The following is an 18,471-nucleotide window of genomic DNA, read 5'->3' as shown; positions in this document are numbered from 1 at the left end:
AAGCACGATGTGGAGAGCAGCAAAACACGTAGCTACTGCCTTTTGCAGGCATACGGAAAACCACCTTTGTGTGTCCTACCACAAGCCCCGTATTACAGGCAAAGTGTCTAAAATATACAGCTCAAATATATGTAGAGGAAATGACAGTTATTACTGGCAACAAGCAATTTGCAGCTGCTTGATGGAGACTGCTGTAAGAGCAGTGCTGTCCCTCGCAGACACCGAAGGATGTCGTAGGATGGAACTTGGGATCATCTCTGGGTTTCACAAATGGCATTAATGAGGGTGTTACCATAAAAGCTGGCAGAGGAGCTCTCTAAAACTCATTTTGGAGTTTCAGAAAGCAGGCAATCTTTATTGCAGGGCTTGATGCATGGGGGATCATTCCAGCTAATGTGCATACACAGAAACAAATGTTCATCCTTTATATACCTTAAAGACATGAATATTGATATGTTTTCCAAGAAGTTTCCACCTTTCCGTCTATCACGTTTACATGATGCTGGCTTTGCAAAACTACCCTGCGCATGTGCGGGGGTCTCAGTGATGTCGGTGGTTGTCTGTGGAGCTGGGCCCCTGCTCCTCGTTCCCTGTTATGGTCACGAGTCTTTTGAGGACAATTTGTTCTCTTTAGATGTTTCCCAACTTTGTTGTCCAGCCAAGCTGTTCTTTCTTACCCACCTCGTTTGAGCATTTCTGCCAGGATGTATCTGTTCTCAAGGTTAGGATATTTCTCTGTACATTTTCATCACTTAGGCCTTGTTACACACAAAGTTAAACATTGTTTGGTAAAAGAATTTCTTAATAATCCCCCCTTTGGGCCTTGCAGTGTACACATCTGGGTACAACATGACCATGGGATGCTTTTCTTATCGCTGATTGTAACGCGCCTCAACTTGCAGGCACCAACTGCTCGCAGGCATCGAGGGAACGTTAAGAATTTTTCAAAAAACACTTAGAGTTCCCCCTTAGATTTTTTTTTTCCCTGGTCTACTAAGTGATACTATTTTAGAGATGCCCAATTAGAACTTTAAAAATCAATCATGTTAAAGCTTTAGATTGGAGGTGGGCGGGAGGACATTGCAAAGAAAAGCAACTACCTCCTGGTAGGCGGGAAAAAAACAAATTTAAGTGTATATATTTAAAAAAAAAAAAAAAAATTTCACGACCCTAGGAGGAGGGTGAGCCGCCGCCGGCCTAGCAAGGGATCTCCCTCCCCCTGGGAGGAGAAAGAGGCTCCGCCCCCTCCCGGGGAGCGGCGCGCTGTGCCCCTGCGCCTGCGCGGTGCCCCTGCGCCTGCGCGGTGGCCTCGGGCCGGCCGGCGCCTGCGCAGGGAGCGCGGGTCGGGGCCGCCATCGCCGGGCAGCGCCGTGCCGGGGCGGCGGGCCGCGGGGGAAGGGTATGAGGGCAGCGGGGGAAGGGGAGGGGAGGGCCGCGGCCGTGGCCGTCGCCGTGGCGGTGCCGGCCGGCCCGCAGCAGGGTGCGGGTGTTGCTGCGGGACGCGCCTGCCCTCGCCGCCGGTGGCCGCGGGGGTGCCGAGGGGTTTCTCTGCAGTGACAGCCCCGCGTGCATTGCTCCGCTGGGAGCTTCTCCGGTCTCGCCGTGACCTTACGTTGGGGTGTTTGCAGCGTCTTGTGGCAGCTCCTGCGCGGTCCTCGGCTTTACCGATTCTGCCCCTTCAAAGTGCTCTTTAGGGGGGGGAAAAAAAAAAAAAGTAGTTGTTCTTGGTTGGTTCGTTTGTCATCTGCTCGCTTCCTGCAGGTCTCCGGATACCGGAGAGTTTTTAAAGGGGCCGCAGGCACTGTGAGAGGACCTGAGCGTTTCACCCCTGGGGAGCTGCTCGGAGGGTACAAAGCCGCCTCTGAGACCAGACGTAGAAGGTGCAGAGAGTGGCATCACTGAGCAGGACGGCAGAATAGGCAACTCCGAGCAAGAAGAGAAGTTCAAATAGGAGATTGTTGTACAGGATGATTAGCAAAATCACTCAAACCAAAATTAAGGTGGTTAAAACAAGATGTGGGATGATCTGACAGAAGCATCTTGTAAACCTTAATTGCTAAGCCAGGCCTTGGCCTCAAAGGATGTCTCTGTCCATGTGACAACACCGGCGTTACTGCAGTGCTATGGTCTTTAAGTGGTGTATACACTGTGTAAGCAGCATTCTGCAAATGTGTTTTATTGGCTTAGAGAGGTAGGTTGCACCTGGATAACTGTCACTATAGCACAAAGAGTGCAGATGTCCCTTTTCTTTCTAGGTGGTGTCAACCTGAAATGGGGACTTGAGTAGTTTCTGTTGAAAATCATTGGAGTTGGGTAAAAGATTTGTCAGCTGTGGCTGTATTCGTAGATCTGTGTGTCTGTGGCAGGCTGGTGGAGAAAGGTGAAGCACTTAAGAAAACTGTGAAACTGGAACGGTTACTAAATAGTTCAACTTTTTTAGTATTAAAAAGCCTGTTTTGAAACACAACATTCGTGCCTTGTGTTCCTGTCCGTATAATAGCAAAGAGCATTTCTCAGCTTTGAGACTGATTTCAATGTGTCCTTTGTATTTTCAGTGAGGAAATGAATCGAGGGTTGATACTAAAGTTTGAAAATCTGGTCCAGTTACGTGGTGTGTGCCGGCAGCTGCGTACTCTCTCCCACAGAAGAGTTTACAGAGCACAATGGGAGCCTGTGCAGTCATCTGCACAGCCCGTGAGGTCCGTCCTGCTGTATCCGCAGCTCTGGCAGAAAGACAAATTAATCAGTGTTGCCTTATCGCAATGCAGACAGCTAGCTACAAAGGAGGTAATGAACAAAATCCAGTAATCTCTGGGTTTATGTGAAATTTCAAACTACGGGAGCTCAGTTTGAGCGTTGTAATTACAAAAGAAAAGAGCTTTATAATGAATATAGAGAAGTTATTCTAAATTTATAAGACAAAATGTCCTTAATGTATGACTGTATTGTGACTCCCTCTCAAATACTGACTTAAAGTGCTTATACCAGCAGCATCATGACTCTTTCAGAGGCAGGAGGAAATTATTACAAAAATGAAAATGATGTTGTTGATTTTTTTCCTTGTTTTGAAAAATTAATAATGAAAAAAGATTGTGTAGTACACTATACATTTTTAATATTCGGTATGATGTGTTAAGTCATTCATTTATTGTAATTCACTAGTATTGTAGTAAAAAAGATAGGCTTACATCATATGGCTTGAGATCATTGTCTTCTTCTTATTGTTTTTATTATTTCTTAGTTTATGCCAGCTATGTCTTCCTATATACGTATCTAATTCCATGTAGGAGACAAAAAAGAAGAAAAAGAAGACACCAGTGACAAAAGGTGAAGTGGAGATAAGGCAGAAGATGACTGTTGAGGAACTTGCACAAGCTATGGGTAAAGACATAGGTGAGAGCCTACTCCGTTGTTTGAGTTTGAGTGAAACACAGCAGTTGAAATCTGACATGCCCCTTTGATGAGCGGTAAAGGCGAAGATGTCTACGATGGCATTAGTTAGTGGTTGCTAATTCCTCCCTTAGCAAGGTAGGTTGTACCCATTCCAGAGAAGGTGTTGGTAGACGCAATGGCAGACTAACGGGAAAAAAAGTTGGGTCATCCAAATTACCAGGCAAGACATTTTAACCTGAAGAAGCCAGGACTCTTCTGTCTCCAGCAGAAAGGCTTCAGATGCAGGTAGGGTGCTCTTTATGACCGTTTCCTAAGTGCTAAATTATTCTGGAGGGAAAAACATTGCACCCTGGTTTGTCAGAGCTGGACCCCTGTGATTAAAGAATTCATGGCTATAGAGAGAAGGTGCAAAAGAGCTTCAGCCCATAATCCAACCGTTAGGTATTCACCTGGGAGCAGGAATCGTGGATTCAGGAGCGATACGCATTCCACTTAAACAGTCATTTGATTAACTGGGAGCGGGCAGGACTTGTCTGGAAACACTCCCCTCTTCAGGTGGCTGCCCTAACAGTTACAGGAGCAGGTTTGTGCTTTTAATCCCATGAACCTTTCCTGGTTGTACAGTGGCTCAGCTTGACCAGTCTTCAGTGATATTTCAGGGGGTTATTAGCATGTTTTGACTATTGACATTTGAAATAGTTCCATGCCTGTATAATATCAATCTCCGATCTCTTTTTATCCAGCTGGGTACTTTTTCTGGCAAACTTCCCTCTCATTGATGAGGAGAGAAGCAGAGAAGTCTGTCGTGTCTTGCTGTACATTTCTGAGATAGATTTGTAACGGTACTTAGGTCAGCGTGTAACAATTTTTGACTACTGCAGTATGTTCTGTATTTCTAGTACCAAAGAAAGCAGCATATGAACAGTTTTATCAAATTTTCTTCCTCACCGAATCACTTCTTAGCTGTTTGGTTTAGGTGAGTTTCAGTTGTTTTGTGCATAGAGATTAATGGAAAAGTAGGCTATAAAAATGTGAGTGAAAAATAAGATTGTAGCATCTAATCAGGCAGTCATTTTCAGTCAACCTTTCTGAACCACGTTCTTCTCTGCAACTATGTAGTGTAACAGGAACTTTTAGATAAATCTAACTAAAAGAAAAATGCTTGGTGAGTGAAACTTATTACGTGATATAAACTAATAATGAATAAGTCTTAAACTGTATGAAGTGGGGGTTTTTTGTCCCACATGTTTTTGTGGATGTAATTATTAAATGTCTTTATTCTTTCTGCAGATCACATTTATGAAGCGCTGCTATACACAGACATTGACCTTGATTCAGTAGAACCAGATTCCATTTTATATGAAGACCATATCAAACTAGTTGTCAAAAAATCAGGAATGAAGTTTAAATCAGCAAAACTGAAAGAGGAAAAAGAAAGAGTAAACACAGATGCTGTGAAAAGGTAAGCTGTGAACTGTTCTTGTGGACTCTTTTTATCCTGTTTGTTTCTGCAAGTGTTTTTCGTACGTGGTATTTTCTTTGTTGTGATGGTATGTTGATAATATCCGATACAGTCTTAATGTGATAATATTTAAAAGGTAGAATTTACTATTTTTATTTCTTGGGTCATAAAACTGATACTTGGATTTGATTTGGTTTAGGTGAGCTTTTCCTGTGCCATTTTCTGAAGAAAAGGCAATTCTTATTTGTTGTGCTGAATTGCTGTATTAATTGGTGCAGCAGTAAGACTGAGCACTAAGAGGGGTAACTGTGGCGTAGCTAGGACTTGTGATCCCAGGAGGAAGAAGCGGGCCTCACCTCTTCATCACTGAATTCTGGAAAATGGCTCTTCGTTCGCCGTAGGGAGCACGTGTGTCACTCTGAATTGTTTTGATATTTACAAAACACATTTTTGTTTTAATTGTAGGCCTCCTGCAGACCCAGCAGCACTAACCCCACGGCCCCCGGTTGTTACTATCTTGGGCCACGTTGATCATGGGAAAACAACCTTACTTGACAGTCTGCGAAAAACTCAAGTGGCATCAATGGAAGCAGGAGGCATTACACAGCACATTGGGGCTTTTCTCGGTAGGATTCATGTGTACCTGCTTGTGTATAGAACAGTTTATTCTTCAGCTTGCATAGTGGGCTGGCTTGCTGCCAGTTCATTGGGGAAAAATGTTGCAGCATAAACAGTTTATAGGTAAGCAGTGAAAAAGGAAGTCATAACTTGTGATAGCTGTCATAACTATGTGGATGGAACTTTGAAGTCAATTGTGTGTGCAGTTGAAATTATATTAGACTATTCTGGGTTATGAAAGATCCCAGGACACTTCTTTTTTTTTCCCTCAGGAGTCAAAAGCACTTCTGACTTCCATGCCAACAGTTATCTGCCTAAAATATGTCTTTATCATTAAAAAAGTTCTCAAAGGAGTGATGCTTGATTTACAATAGGTCAAATAAAGCTACGTGAAACGCTGATGAACGGAGTTAAATCCAGTTGGCGGCCGGTCACGAGTGGTGTCCCCCAGGGCTGGGGTTTGGGGCCACTCCTGTTTAACATCTTTATTGATGATCTAGACGAGGGGATTGAGTGCACCCTCAGTAAGTTTGCAGATGACACCAAGTTGGATGGGAGTGTTGATCTGCTCGAGGGTAGGGAGGCCCTGCAGAGAGATCTGGACAGGCTGGAGCGATGGGCTGAGGCCAACTGGAGGAGTTTCAATAAGGCCAAATGCCGGGTGCTGCACTTGGGCCACAACAACCCCCAGCAGTGCTACAGGCTTGGGGAGGAGTGGCTGGAGAGCTGCCAGTCAGAGAGGGACCTGGGGGGGTTGATTGCCAGCCGGCTGAACATGAGCCAGCAGTGTGCCCAGGTGGCCAAGAAGGCCAATGGTATCCTGGCTTGTATCAGCAATAGCGTGGCCAGCAGGGACAGGGAAGGGATCTTGCCCCTGGACTCGGCACTGGTGAGGCCGCACCTTGATTACTGTGTTCAGTTTTGGGCCCCTCACTCCAAAAAGGCCATTGAATGACTCGAGCGTGTCCAGAGAAGGGCAACGGAGCTGGTGCAGGGTCTGGAGCACAGGTCTGATGGGGAGCGGCTGAGGGAACTGGGGTTGTTTAGTCTGGAGAAGAAGAGGCTGAGGGGAGACCTCATCCCTGAAAGGAGGTTGCAGAGAACTGGGGATGAGTCTCTTTAACCAAGTAACAAGTGATAGGACAAGAGGTAATGGCCTCAAGTTGCGCCAGGGAAGGTTTAGACTAGATATTAGGAAGCCTTTCTTTACAGAACGGGTAGTCAGGCGTTGGAATGGGCTGCCCAGGGAGGTGGTGGAGTCCCCATCCCTGGAGGTGTTTAAGAGTCAGGTCGACATAGCGCTGAGGGATGTGGTGGAGTTGAGAACTGTCAATGTTAGGTTAATGGTTGGACTGAATGATCTTCAAGGTCCTTTCCAACCTAGATGATTCTGTGATTCTGATTTTAAAATGTACTGTATGCATTTGTTCACAGTGCATTTGCCCTCTGGGGAAAAGATAACTTTTCTCGATACTCCTGGACATGCAGCTTTTTCAGCCATGCGAGCAAGAGGTACCCATGTTACCGACATCGTCATACTGGTTGTGGCGGCAGAAGACGGGGTGATGCAACAAACTGTAGAATCCATTCAGCATGCTAAAAATGCAGGAGGTACGGTGCTTAATTTGTTAATAGTACGTTTTGAAGTGAATGGCAAGGCCAGTACACAAAGTTAGTATCCGAGGTGTGTGTTACTATGCGGCTCAAATAATGAGCACTTTGCCAACGTTTATTCACCTCTCAGGAAAAACTCCTTGAACTGGAATCCACAGAACTTGGGAAATAACTGTCATAGCCCCTTCCTTCTCCCCTAAGAAGGTGTTGGAAGATACACTGAATGTTGCAGTAATATGTGAAGATATTAAAATACTAATATTTTTGCAGGACTCGCAGGTTTGCGAGAAAAGCACTCATAAGGGTGTGTGGGAGGGTTGGTTTTGTTCTTTTGGGTTTTTTCCCCTTCCCTACTAGGATAACTCCTCCAGCTTACTCCTGGTAGCTCAGATCCCCGTGGCTGCTCAGGGAACAGGCACCAAGTGAGATAATTTGTTCTAAGTGGTCATAACCAGTGCTCACCTTCTATTGCAGTTGTGCTAGTAGTGGCAAGTTTTGGTTAGGTTGGTGATGAGTTTGTTTGTTCTCTTTTTAGTTCCTCTTATCCTCGCCATTAATAAATGTGACAAACCTGAAGCTGATCCTGAAAGAGTAAAGAAGGAATTGCTGGCTCACGACGTGGTCTGTGAAGAGTTTGGAGGTGATGTTCAAGCTGTAAATATTTCTGCGCTCAAGGTAAAGTTTTGGTGGAAAAAAATGGTCTTCGTGAATGTCTAATATGTGGGTAGAGCTGCATTTTTATTTGGCAGCTGGAAAATAAAATGCTTATCTTCCTGGTATTTGATATCTTACCATGAGCTAAGTGCTGCTGGCTCTCACCAGAATTATTTGAAACATACTTGTATTGTATTTTAAGGCTCAGACCTTCAGCGAGCAACAATATCTCATTTTTCTTATGGGAATTTAGTGGATATTTTTCAGGGTAATCCTAATTGGTTTCCTCGTATATTTGCTCATTGTATGAAATCAGTGCAAAACCAAGGTTGGTGATAATGCCATGCATGAAGAGAAAAACTCAAACGGGGTAAATAAATATTTTCCTAACACATGCCTAATCACAGGAACATAATTTTGTAGTGGTCATACAAGATTTACCATCTTATCCTTACAAACAACTGATAGCTAAAAACCTGCTGTGGTTTGAGCTCAGAGGGCAACTGAACACCACACAGCCATTCACTCACCCCTTTTCCTCCAGCACTGGGAAGGAGAAAGTGAATCAAAAGGCTCAGGAATTGAGATAAGGACAGGGACGGGTGGCTCACCCATTATAAAATGGGCAAAAGACAAACTCAGGGGAAGAAAAACAACATCACTTTAATTCAAACACTAACCAAGGCAACACTTAACAGGCAGAGTGGGACAGTGAGAAGCATTACCACATCTTAAAAAACACTTTTCCCCTACTCCTCCCTTCTTCCTGGGCTCAGTTTTGTTCCTGATATCAGTACCTCGTTCTCCCAGTGGTGCAGGGACAGGGATTGGGGGGTTTTCAGTCAGTCCGCTGCTCCTCCCTCCAAGGGAAGGGGAGGCACTCCCCTCCTCCAGCGTGGTTCCCCTCTCACGGGACACAGTCCTTCACAGACTTTGTGTTGCGAGTCCTCCCCACGGGATGCATTCTTCTCGAGATGCTCCGGCGTGGGTCACCTCCACATGCCACAGTCCTCCCAGCGCTGAACTACAACAGCCAGGACTTCTTTTTCCCATGGGGTCCTGGCCTTCTTCTGGGGAGCTTTGAGAAGCTTCTCGCAGGCGTCCACCGCTGTAGCCCCGTCTCCTGCTACCAAAAACCCCGCCACACAAACCCAGCACAAAACCAAACTAGAATCTGAACTTCAGTTTTGTGGTGGCCGGAGCAACTTTGTCCAAACTGATGCAGCAGTATCTTGGCCTTATTGCTGTCTTTCTAAATGCATCCCAAGTAATTTTCTAAAATTTCAGGCAAGACCTTTTGAAGACATGCCCTTACACTTTAAAATAGACTTATAGAAAAATGGCTTCTCCGTTCAGCTCTGTAGCACATGTTGTTGCCCTAAATCCTGTAGATCAGGATGCTGTAGCTCATTGTATCTGTTCTCAAAAATCACATGTAATTAGAACAAAGGGGGAAAAAAAAAAAGAAAACAGACCAACAGTTTTGTGTCTGATGTCCTGGAGCCTTGATCAGGTGGTAGATGTCCTCAAGATTCAGTTTGGCTGTTTAAGTGTTTTGTTTGTTGTTTTTTTTTAAATCTGCATTCCTAATATACTTGTAGCAGAATATGGCAGCGTCTTTTTCTGCGTTCTTAACCCGGCTGCCGTGAGCAGAGAAGCAAGGCAAGTGTCCTTCCTAATGTGTTGTGCGTTCTGGACCAGCTGTGCAGCAGTATGGATAGTTCATTGCTTTAGTGCCATCTTGCCTTGAAGGCAGAGGGGTCTGGGCTGTTGGACTCTATTGCATTGTTAGAAGTTCTGAATTAAAGGGGGGAATTTAAGCCCTAAGATTTCAACTTCTGATCTTATTTTAATTAGGCACTTCCTTTATTCTATGTATTTTTGCATATGTGTGGTTTTATACAGGGTGAAAACCTGATGGTTTTAGCCGAAGCAACTGTTGCTTTAGCAGAGATGTTAGAACTGAAGGCAGATTCCACAGGTCTGGTAGAGGGGACCGTAATTGAGTCTCGCAAAGACAAAGGTAAAGGGTAAGTATGTAATCTGCTGCCTTTACAACGTGAATGAAGCAATTTGTAACAGTGCAGAGATGCTGTTCAGGTGGTTTGTACCTCGGTATTCATGTTTAACATGAACTTCTTGTTGTTAAACTGTAACAGTTTCTGTGCAGTGTTTGTAGAAAGCATTGAAATGTTACTCTACAGTATGCAGGCCAGAAAAAGAAGTAATAAACTGATGGGGCAAAATTTGTCCTATCACTGAAATGAAATCCTGTAAGCACAGGAAGTAGTTTAAAATGCTAGAACAGATGTATTTTTAAAAACATCATTAAAAAAGTAGGAACAATGAAGTTGATAGTCATAATGTAATACATGTACAATTCTTGGTGAATTGTATGTAACGTGACATTTTACTATTTTAAAAATCTTGCTCCTTTTGCAGGTTCTTGTAAACAAGGTGTGTTCTGCCCTCTCTAAAAAGGAACTGAATTCTAGAAAGTTGTTGGAGTTTGGGGTGGGGGGTGGTGTCACTTAATGTGTAAAATCAGTCTGTTGCTGATTTCACAAATGCCAATTTTTGTATTGATGTGTAGAAACTGAGAGACCACAGTACAGGTTCTGGGCTTTTTGCAAGTCACTTTAAAATTTTCTTAGAGCTGTAATAAAATGTGTCACAGGAATATTCTGCCTGTGATTGATTACAAGTAAGTACCTTCTGCTTTGTGTTTGCTCACCCACACTGACCGTGAAAACAGGGAGAAGAGTCAATTTAATCTTTTCCTGTTCTTTTTCTCCTCTGCTTTTCACTAGTCCAGTTACCACAGCCATCGTGCAAAGAGGAACTCTGCGGAAGGGCTGTGTTCTGGTTGCAGGGAAGACGTGGGCGAAAGTGCGTTTCATGTTTGATGAGAATGGCAAAGCTGTAGAAGCAGCCTCTCCGGGCATCCCGGTGGAAATCATGGGCTGGAAGGAAGTCCCTTCGGCGGGAGATGAAATCCTTGAAGTAGAATCTGAGGTACAGAAAGAATGGTTTAATGGGAAACTTACACTGCAGTAAGGTGGGTGGGAGGGAGCTGAGTACAAAATAAGCGATAGCTTTCATTCTAAATCACTTGGGTAGTGCGATGAAAGATGAAGGCCAAGCACGGGTATTAAGAGACCTGAGCTAGGTGTCATGTAAGAGGAATGAGGATTTGCATTTTGCCTCTTTATTTTCCACTGCCCCCACGTCTCCCCAGCCAGACTGTCCTCTCCTCATCCCCATGCATCCAGATTAACCTCCTCTGCAATCCCATGAAGCAAGCAGGCTGTCTCTGGAGGTAAAGATGAGTCACCTCTGGTTCATGCTTTTGCTTCTGGTGGTCATCCTGCCTTACTCCGTGCTGGCTTTGCAGTGACCGCGCCTGAATGGCTCCTGACGCGGTCGTCTGGGATATGTTCTAACGTGTTCCCTTTCTAAAGGCACAGAGGCTTTTCTGGTTTATATGATCCCACTATCGCCTTACCCGGGGAACAGTCCAGTACTTAATGGTATCAGTGTTTTAAATTTAGAATGACAGAACTAGTTTCTAAGAAAATATGCATAAAATACAGCTTGAAATAGGTGTTGCGAGAGCCAGACAGATAACACATGGAAGAGTGAACAGTAACTTACTCTCTTCTGCAGTGCAGACATACTGAGTCATGCTGTAGCCCAGAGAGGAAGCTGTTGTGCTCATTCTCTGCCATGCTTGCAGCAAAACCTATTGTTACGTGTGAAAGAAAATGAGTGCGCCTGTAGAGGAGATGCAAAAGGATGAAATTGTGCGTTAATGTGGAGTTTTCTGAAGCAGTGTTTTAAAGATAATGTTTCTGTCGTCCTGCCCAGCAAAGGGCGCATGAAGTTGTGTCGTGGAGAACCTATGCTGAACAACAGGAGAGGATGAAAAGGGAGGTGGAAGTTATTGAAGCCAAGCAAAAGGAACACAGGATGGAATATGAGAAGAAGCAACAGAAGCTAGCGCATCTGACCTGGAGACAGAGGAAGGCAGTGCTCTACAAGGCCAACAAGCACCTAATGTTTTCAAGGCCTAAGGAGAGAACAGAGATGGACAAAAATGTGCTATCGGTAATTGTTAAAGGTGCTGTCCTGTTCTGTTTACTGCTCCGTTGTTTTTCTGCTTCTCCAGTGTTCAGTCTGAAGCATAGCTCTGAACTGTTACCAGAAGTTCAAAACTGAACAGATTCTTGAACTTCTCTCAATAGGAGGAGGGGCATCAGAAAACATCCAGTCGTCAGAAGGATGTGCTTCCTGCAGGCCTGCAGCAACAGGAAAATTGGAGCCTAACCCCCTTACCCCTTTTACTCCTGAGTAAAACCCATACAAGTGCCTATATATATACAAAAATTTTAAAAAGTACATGTTTAAAAAAACCCCACAAGCTCTATGAGCAGCAGTAGTGCATCAACAAAATGAAGGACAAGAATAATTATAGATGAGTTGAAGTGGGACAGGAGGAACTTGGTTTGACCTCACAGTGATGGTAGTAGCTGAAAAACTGCAAACTTGACAGCAGATGTGGAGCCTCTGCTCCTATTGTATTGATTCAGTTCATTTTTGGAATTGATAGACTTGTTAGATGTGTTTTAACAGACTACTGAAAATAGTGAGAATGAGAGTTGTCAGAAGACTTTATGTTGCACGGCGTGGAGTTGTCATCCCCTCAGTTCTACTTCAGTGTTTCTTTGATGTACACAAAGTCAGCAGGACTTGTGTTTCTCCACGCAGGTGATGTGGATGGCTCTGTAGAAGCTGTTCTGAACATTCTGGACAGCTACGATGCTGACGATGAATGTAAGTTGGACGTCATCCATTTTGGAATGGGAGATATCAGTGAAACCGATATAAATCTTGCTGAAGCATTCAATGGTGAGTGTGTTCTTAAAAATCAGTTTACAAGTAGTACAAACTATTGAAATGGGTGGGTCTCGTTCGGGTTTTGGTTTCTCAATAATAATTAGCAGCATCAACACGGTAAAGCTGTATCTGTCTTAAAAATGTGTAACATCAAACAGTAGAGCAGGCGGGGAAGGCTAGAAATCACATGCCAGTGGAAGGACTCTTGACAAGCTGTTGCCAGTAGTTGAACTGTTAAGGTTCAACTCTTCACTCAGGTTGCTTTATGATGCTCAAACAGGGCAACGCTTGAAAAGGAGGTTACAGAAGAACTTCCTTTTGTTCAGGGAGGTAACTGGAAAGACTGTGTCAGTAGCTGTTCCTGTTGGTACCCTGCAATTCTCACCTGCTGTAGAGGAGGTGGGGTCCTTGGACCTGCTGTAGTCCACAGTTGGATGAGAATGAGTTCACTTTCAGCTTTACTGGGACAGCCACACTGCTTTTCCAGCCCAAAAACGGGAGGTCCTTGTCCCTTTATGTAAGCTCTGGTGAGCTGTGTGTAATACTTAGTGTCTGCTTTGGTACCTCCCATTCTCTCATTGGGGAACTTTCTATGAGGGCTTTTTTGAGCCATTTATTTTGATATTAAGTTAGCGGCATTCGATGTGCACCAGTGGCAGAAATAAATGGTCCCTCCTTGAAAGGGAAATAGTAGTAAAATTCTGTTTCCTGTTTTGCTGACTGCCAATTCTAACGCACGCTGCAAGTTGAACACTAAAGAACAGACACAGCAGACGTACCCTTTAGAGAGTGATCTCTTACAGTCACCACTTGCCCATTGTTTCATTTACCAGGCGTTGTATTTGGATTCAGTGTGAAAGCCAATGAAAGCATTAAACAACTGGCTGCTAAAAAGGGAATAAAAATTAAACTTCACAATATAATCTACAAGCTTATTGAAGACTTGAAAGATGAGCTAAATAGCAGACTACCCCCATCTGTGGTGGAGAACATAATAGGTGAGTTTTCACTGACTTGTTAAAAAGTTTTGCTTCGCAACGTGGCCTACAGTTTATTCTCCAGTGAAGTGTTCCTACTGTGTCAAATGTTTTATATTCCTCTGTAGCTGCTTTTGTTTTGTTATAAGCTTGACACATGGAATAGTGTAGCTTGCTTCAACTTATTGCCAGTTTGTTACTCTTGTGTACTTCGTACAACTTCACTTTTTTCTTTTAGGGGAAGCTTCTGTTCTCGACATCTTCTCTGTCACCGTAGGAAAAAACAAAATTCCAGTAGCTGGATGCAGAGTACAGAAGGGGCTGCTAGACAAAAAAATGAAATTCAAGTTAATCCGTAACAGGGATGTTATTTGGAAAGGTAAGTGTAATTGCCACAGAAACATGTATCTGCATTCAGTATTGGACACTGCTGGTTCCCAGTGAAGTTAGTGCAAAATGTACGCAGCTGATCGTAGGGCAATCCCCGATGCTGCTCGGGAGGGAGTTGCTCCAACTAGAGAAAAGCTGCCCCATGCCACTGCACTGCTATCCAGACCTTTTCTAACCACCACCTCTGACAGGAGAGCAGGAGCAGCACAGGATTTACCTGCTGAGAAGGACTGATGTCTGACTTTCATTATCTGCAAGTGCTCATAATCCCTACGTTTTCTTGCTTTCATTTTGTAACTACGAGGCAAAACATGAATTCTGTAAGGACAAACCAGAACACTTCCATGCCCTGATGTTAGCGAGCTCTCTTCCTTTGACACAATTTCTCTCTGTAGGATCTTTATCTTCGCTGAAGCATCATAAAGATGATGTCCAGGTAATAAAAGCGGGTATGGATTGCGGATTGAGTTTGGACAAGTATCTAGAATTCAGTATTGGAGATGGGATTATCTGTTATGAAGAAAAAGAAGTTCAACAGACAACTTCCTGGGATCCAGGATTTTAAAATACATTTGAGTACATGAACACTCAAGAACACGTATTATGGCTGGCCTTCAACTCTTAACATTAAATGGACTTTCAGAGACACACATGAGTTTCTTTGTATCTAATGCTTCTGTAACAACATTCTGCTTTTAAATCTTGTCAAGCAACCAGCTTCCCTCATTGGAACACAGGACAAACTACAGCAATTAATTGTAAGCACTTCCAAGTGTGTAAAACCATCACAGTATAAACGTTTCTAATAACCATCTTTTGGTTCCAGAATAGCAGACCCATCTTCTTTCTCCCCCTCAGTGCTGCTGTACAGTTTATGGGGATGTGGTCTGCGTTTTGTTGGGACGCTGCTCCCTGTCTCTCTAGCACTGCCCCACTTGTAGGCATGACTGCAGCCCTCTTTCCTGTTTTTCCAGATTAGGACTACTGTACTGTCTATTCCTCTCAGGTTCAGAGACCACTCCTAAGGTTAGCTAGAGTGTTGTGTTTTCTTTTTTTTCCTCTGCCATTGCTACCCATTATCTCCTTCGAAGGACTTAACTAACCACAGCCACTCTTTTTAAAAGAAGTTGGTGCTTCAGTTCTAGAGCCAAAGTATTTCATCCTAGTTGGCAGTCAGCATCCAAAGTTTCAGATTTTTATTGCTTAGCAGCAGAGAGGAAACACAGTGCCCTAGAAAGTAGAAATAAATCCTTAAACAGTACAGAACTTAAGATTTTTATTGTCTAGTACATCTACTTGTCTTCTGGTTTATTGAAGCAGTAGGTCAGACAGCACTTGCCACAGTAGTGTCTGTCGAAGTGACTAGCCATGAAGACTCCAGCTCCACACTCTTCAGACGGGCACTCCCGGCGCAGACGACTGATCTTGCCATTCTCATCCACCTGAGAAGGCCAAAGAGGGAACATCTCACACATACACTCGCCACATTTTAGCACCGATGATCATTTTGAGTATTTTTCTTTGGCAAAGTCGTTTTTGTGATAGTTAGTATGTCAAACTTCCTGAAGCAGGTACCCAACCGCAACAGTTTCTCTTTGATTAACAGGGGGGGTGTTTGCAAATACAATACACCAGGCTACATGCAGGCTAGTTAAGAGCCTTCACGTCCTGCCTGGTGAGAGCTAAGTTTTCATCAAGTTTCTCCTAGAGTTAGTTCTACATACCTTGTAGTACTTAAGCACCGCAAGCTTAACCTTCTTTCTCTTATGCTTGTTCTTCTTAGGAGTAGTGTAAGACTTCTTCTTTCTTTTCTTGGCACCACCACGAAGTCTCAACACAAGGTGAAGAGTTGATTCCTATTTGTAAAGCACATGAAAGAGACTCAAAGTGCTTTCTTAAGACAAGAGTAGCAGTGAAGCAGGCTTTTCCTTTTATCTACAGAAAGTAGATCTCTAATGCCAGGTAATGAGGAAAACGCTAAAAGGATTATTTGCTATTAATGTGCAAACGCATGGGCTCCAGAGCACAGGGGCTGCTGCACCCCCAACCCCGTATGGTTCAATAACTATAAAATCTATTGTGAGTACATCTCACTGTTCTAACTGCACTCGCACAATAGTTTCATGATGTAACTAAGCCAAACTCAGGGCTATTTGTTGCTCCTCCTTTCTAGTGGCACTCACTGGCCTGCTCTCAGAAGTGAGCAGGATTTTTCACGTTTATCCCCCTAAAGCAGCTCACCACAGCGTGCCAGAGGCCAGGGCTGACGGAGGGGAAGCACTGGAAGTGGAAGCTGTGAGAAATGTTTTCTTCTGACTTGAAACTAGAGACTGGGCTGCAACAACTGTCAGTTCTAGGCCTAGCATCAGTACTCCCCCAGTCAGAAGTGCTACCCAACCCGAAATCAATTGATACGGTTGAATCCATTTGAAACATTTCTTGGGCTGAGCAGCAGCAAAGGTTGGTCTGCTCCAGTAGTGCCAGCTAGTTGGTACGACACCACTCTGTTCAGCCTTTCCTACTCACTTTTTGAATATTGTAGTCAGACAGTGTGCGTCCATCTTCTAGCTGCTTACCAGCAAAAATCAGTCGCTGCTGGTCAGGAGGAATGCCTAATGATGAGATAAATCGAGATTAAATGAGGAACGTGACCTGTGACATTCTACGGTAAAATAAAAGGCTGCTGCAGACAAATCACGTCTGCGTTAAGATACGCATCAATCCAACAGGGAGGAGTAAGTGCATCTTGAACTTACCCTCCTTATCCTGGATCTTAGTTTTTACATTTTCTATAGTATCAGAAGGTTCAACCTATTACCAAACAAAACAACGAGTCAAAACGCGCTCTACCTTTTAATTAGCCCCAAAAAAGCACAAAACCCAAGAGGAGCTTCCGCCGCACCACCGATGCTGTCACGGCCATTTCGGCCTAGGCAGCTCGGGGCAGGCCCGGCCTTTTTCCCCACATCCCGACATTTCGGGGCCCCAGAAGGCACCGGTCGGTCTTTCTCGCGGCATCCCGACATTTCGGGGCCCCAGAAGGCACCGGCTGGCCCGGCAAGGCCGAGGTGGGGGGGCGCGGCCCTGCCGCCGCACGGGGCCGGGCTGCGCTGAGGCCTTGCCGGCCTGCCCCGGGTCGCGCCCGGTGCTCGCGGGCACCGCTCCCGCCTGCCTCGCCCGCCGGGGCCGCGCGGGGAGGGGGCAGCCCGGGGAGGGGGCCGCGGCGGCTCACCTCGAGGGTGATGGTTTTCCCCGTGAGGGTCTTCACGAAGATCTGCATGGCGAGGCCGGCACCTGCAGGGGAGAGGCGGTGAGGGGCGCGGGGGGGGGGGGGGGGGCAGAGGGGAGGCGGCCACGCGTGCGGCCGAGCAGCGAGGACTCACCCGCGCGCTGCTCGCGGAATGGCGGCTGCCCGAAAGAGCGGCGCACCGCCCCGCACGGGGTTTCCACCCGCGCCGCGGGAGGGGCGGGCGGCTCGGCGGGACTACGGCTCCCGGCTGCCCCCGCCGCCGGCCCCGCGCTGCGGCCTGTCGGGAGCCGTAGTCCCGCCGCAGCGCTGGGCGGGAGCGCGGCAGCGGCCGCTCCCACAATGCACCGCGGCCGCCCTCAGCGAGGCGGCGCCTCGGCCCCCTCACGAACGCGGGAGGCGCTCCCTGCCGGCCGGAGGTTGGCTGCGCCTCCCCTGGCTGCTGGGGGTTTGGGGATGGCGGGGGTCTCGTGGGGCTGTGTCTCCCTAGGGCTTGAAATCGCAGAAATGGGTGTTCTCCCCTCGGGACAGGTCTGTGGGGGCAGTTGGAAAAACGGCCTACGGCCACCCGCAGGAGCGCCAAAATCGAGCCAAGTTTATCTGGGTGTGTAGGGCAAAGTTTTTCAGAATGAGAAAACCCATCGATAGGAATAGAGGAGCAGTGAGAGTCACATTTATTTGGAAATTGCTTGTTAGGCAGTTTTCCACATAAAAATGGAATACGGGAAGGCTTAAAGCAGAGTGAAGATTTGCTTGAATACGTGAATATCAGCTGATACTCTTTTAACAGTTTCAACTCTTCTGGGTTCTGGTCTGAGGTAGTTCTTGAACAAAGGAAGAAAAAGGTTTAGACTCTAAGAAAGGTGATAGGTCACTGTGCCAAACCGTGATGTGGGAGCAGAGAAACATTCTGTCATTCCTCCCAGACTTTTTGAGAAGGACCTGAGGTTTCTGGAGAGCAAGTGAACATACATAGTGACACAAACTGAGGAAGCAGCTTGTGCTGAGCAAGGACCATCCGAGGAGTGTTACATGATAAACAGCAATGCATCTGACAAAATAACAAACATCTTTCAGGTAAATGAGGAATGAATAAGTAAAAAGCAGTTTGCTGCCTCTTTGTTTTCTGGGGAAAAAGGGTCTAAGCAGACCGACTGTGACCTGTTAGTCTTACAGAAATAAAGGATTGGTATATTTTCAGCTGGGTTTTGTGCCCTTGT

General features: G+C 45.5%; 2 protein-coding genes across 5 annotated transcripts; one reads left to right on the top strand and one right to left on the bottom strand.

Annotated features, from left to right (window-relative positions):
• The first annotated feature begins 1,225 nt into the window (after positions 1-1,225).
• On the top strand, positions 1,226-14,654 carry MTIF2 (mitochondrial translational initiation factor 2). 4 transcript variants are annotated; one of them, XM_074817113.1, is made up of 14 exons: positions 1,226-1,399; positions 2,556-2,787; positions 3,288-3,393; positions 4,684-4,855; positions 5,321-5,481; positions 6,908-7,084; positions 7,623-7,762; positions 9,647-9,771; positions 10,552-10,756; positions 11,609-11,861; positions 12,509-12,649; positions 13,471-13,635; positions 13,853-13,993; positions 14,400-14,654. In XM_074817113.1, exons 2-14 carry the CDS (start codon positions 2,563-2,565, stop codon positions 14,567-14,569), a joined length of 2,181 nt encoding a protein of 726 aa, XP_074673214.1. In that variant the 5' UTR covers positions 1,226-1,399; positions 2,556-2,562; the 3' UTR covers positions 14,570-14,654. The 4 variants fall into 4 exon arrangements, with proteins under 4 accessions (XP_074673214.1, XP_074673212.1, XP_074673210.1 ...); XM_074817111.1 differs by lacking the exon at positions 1,226-1,399 and adding an exon at positions 1,491-2,191 and having other exon boundaries at positions 13,892-13,993; XM_074817109.1 differs by lacking the exon at positions 1,226-1,399 and adding an exon at positions 1,497-2,191.
• A 601-nt stretch (positions 14,655-15,255) lies between these two features.
• On the bottom strand, positions 15,256-17,535 carry RPS27A (ribosomal protein S27a). Its single transcript, XM_074817121.1, has 6 exons — positions 17,388-17,535; positions 17,237-17,298; positions 16,761-16,815; positions 16,531-16,616; positions 15,729-15,860; positions 15,256-15,446 (listed from the first exon to the last, which is right to left on the bottom strand). Exons 2-6 carry the CDS (start codon positions 17,282-17,284, stop codon positions 15,297-15,299), a joined length of 471 nt encoding a protein of 156 aa, XP_074673222.1. The 5' UTR covers positions 17,285-17,298; positions 17,388-17,535; the 3' UTR covers positions 15,256-15,296.
• Between the last annotated feature and the right edge of the window lie 936 nt (positions 17,536-18,471).

This window comes from Strix aluco, chromosome 3, assembly GCF_031877795.1.
Source record: "Strix aluco isolate bStrAlu1 chromosome 3, bStrAlu1.hap1, whole genome shotgun sequence".
Classification (NCBI taxonomy): domain Eukaryota; kingdom Metazoa; phylum Chordata; class Aves; order Strigiformes; family Strigidae; genus Strix; species Strix aluco.
Note: the sequence above shows the minus strand (reverse complement) of the source record. Positions and strands in the feature narration are given on the sequence as shown.

Excerpts from the sequence above, each read along its gene's own strand:
- RPS27A (XM_074817121.1), bottom strand. The coding sequence starts at position 17,284 with ATGCAGATCTTCGTGAAGACCCTCACGGGGAAAACCATCACCCTCGAG. Across the intron at positions 16,816-17,236 it reads GGAAAACCATCACCCTCGAG|GTTGAACCTTCTGATACTAT; the intron begins GTGAGCCGCCGC and ends GTTTGGTAATAG. Across the intron at positions 15,447-15,728 it reads CGGTGCTTAAGTACTACAAG|GTGGATGAGAATGGCAAGAT; the intron begins GTATGTAGAACT and ends TGGCCTTCTCAG.
- MTIF2 (XM_074817109.1), top strand. The coding sequence starts at position 2,124 with ATGGTCTTTAAGTGGTGTATACACTGTGTAAGCAGCATTCTGCAAATG. Across the intron at positions 13,636-13,852 it reads TGTGGTGGAGAACATAATAG|GGGAAGCTTCTGTTCTCGAC; the intron begins GTGAGTTTTCAC and ends TTTTTCTTTTAG. Across the intron at positions 13,994-14,399 it reads CAGGGATGTTATTTGGAAAG|GATCTTTATCTTCGCTGAAG; the intron begins GTAAGTGTAATT and ends TTCTCTCTGTAG.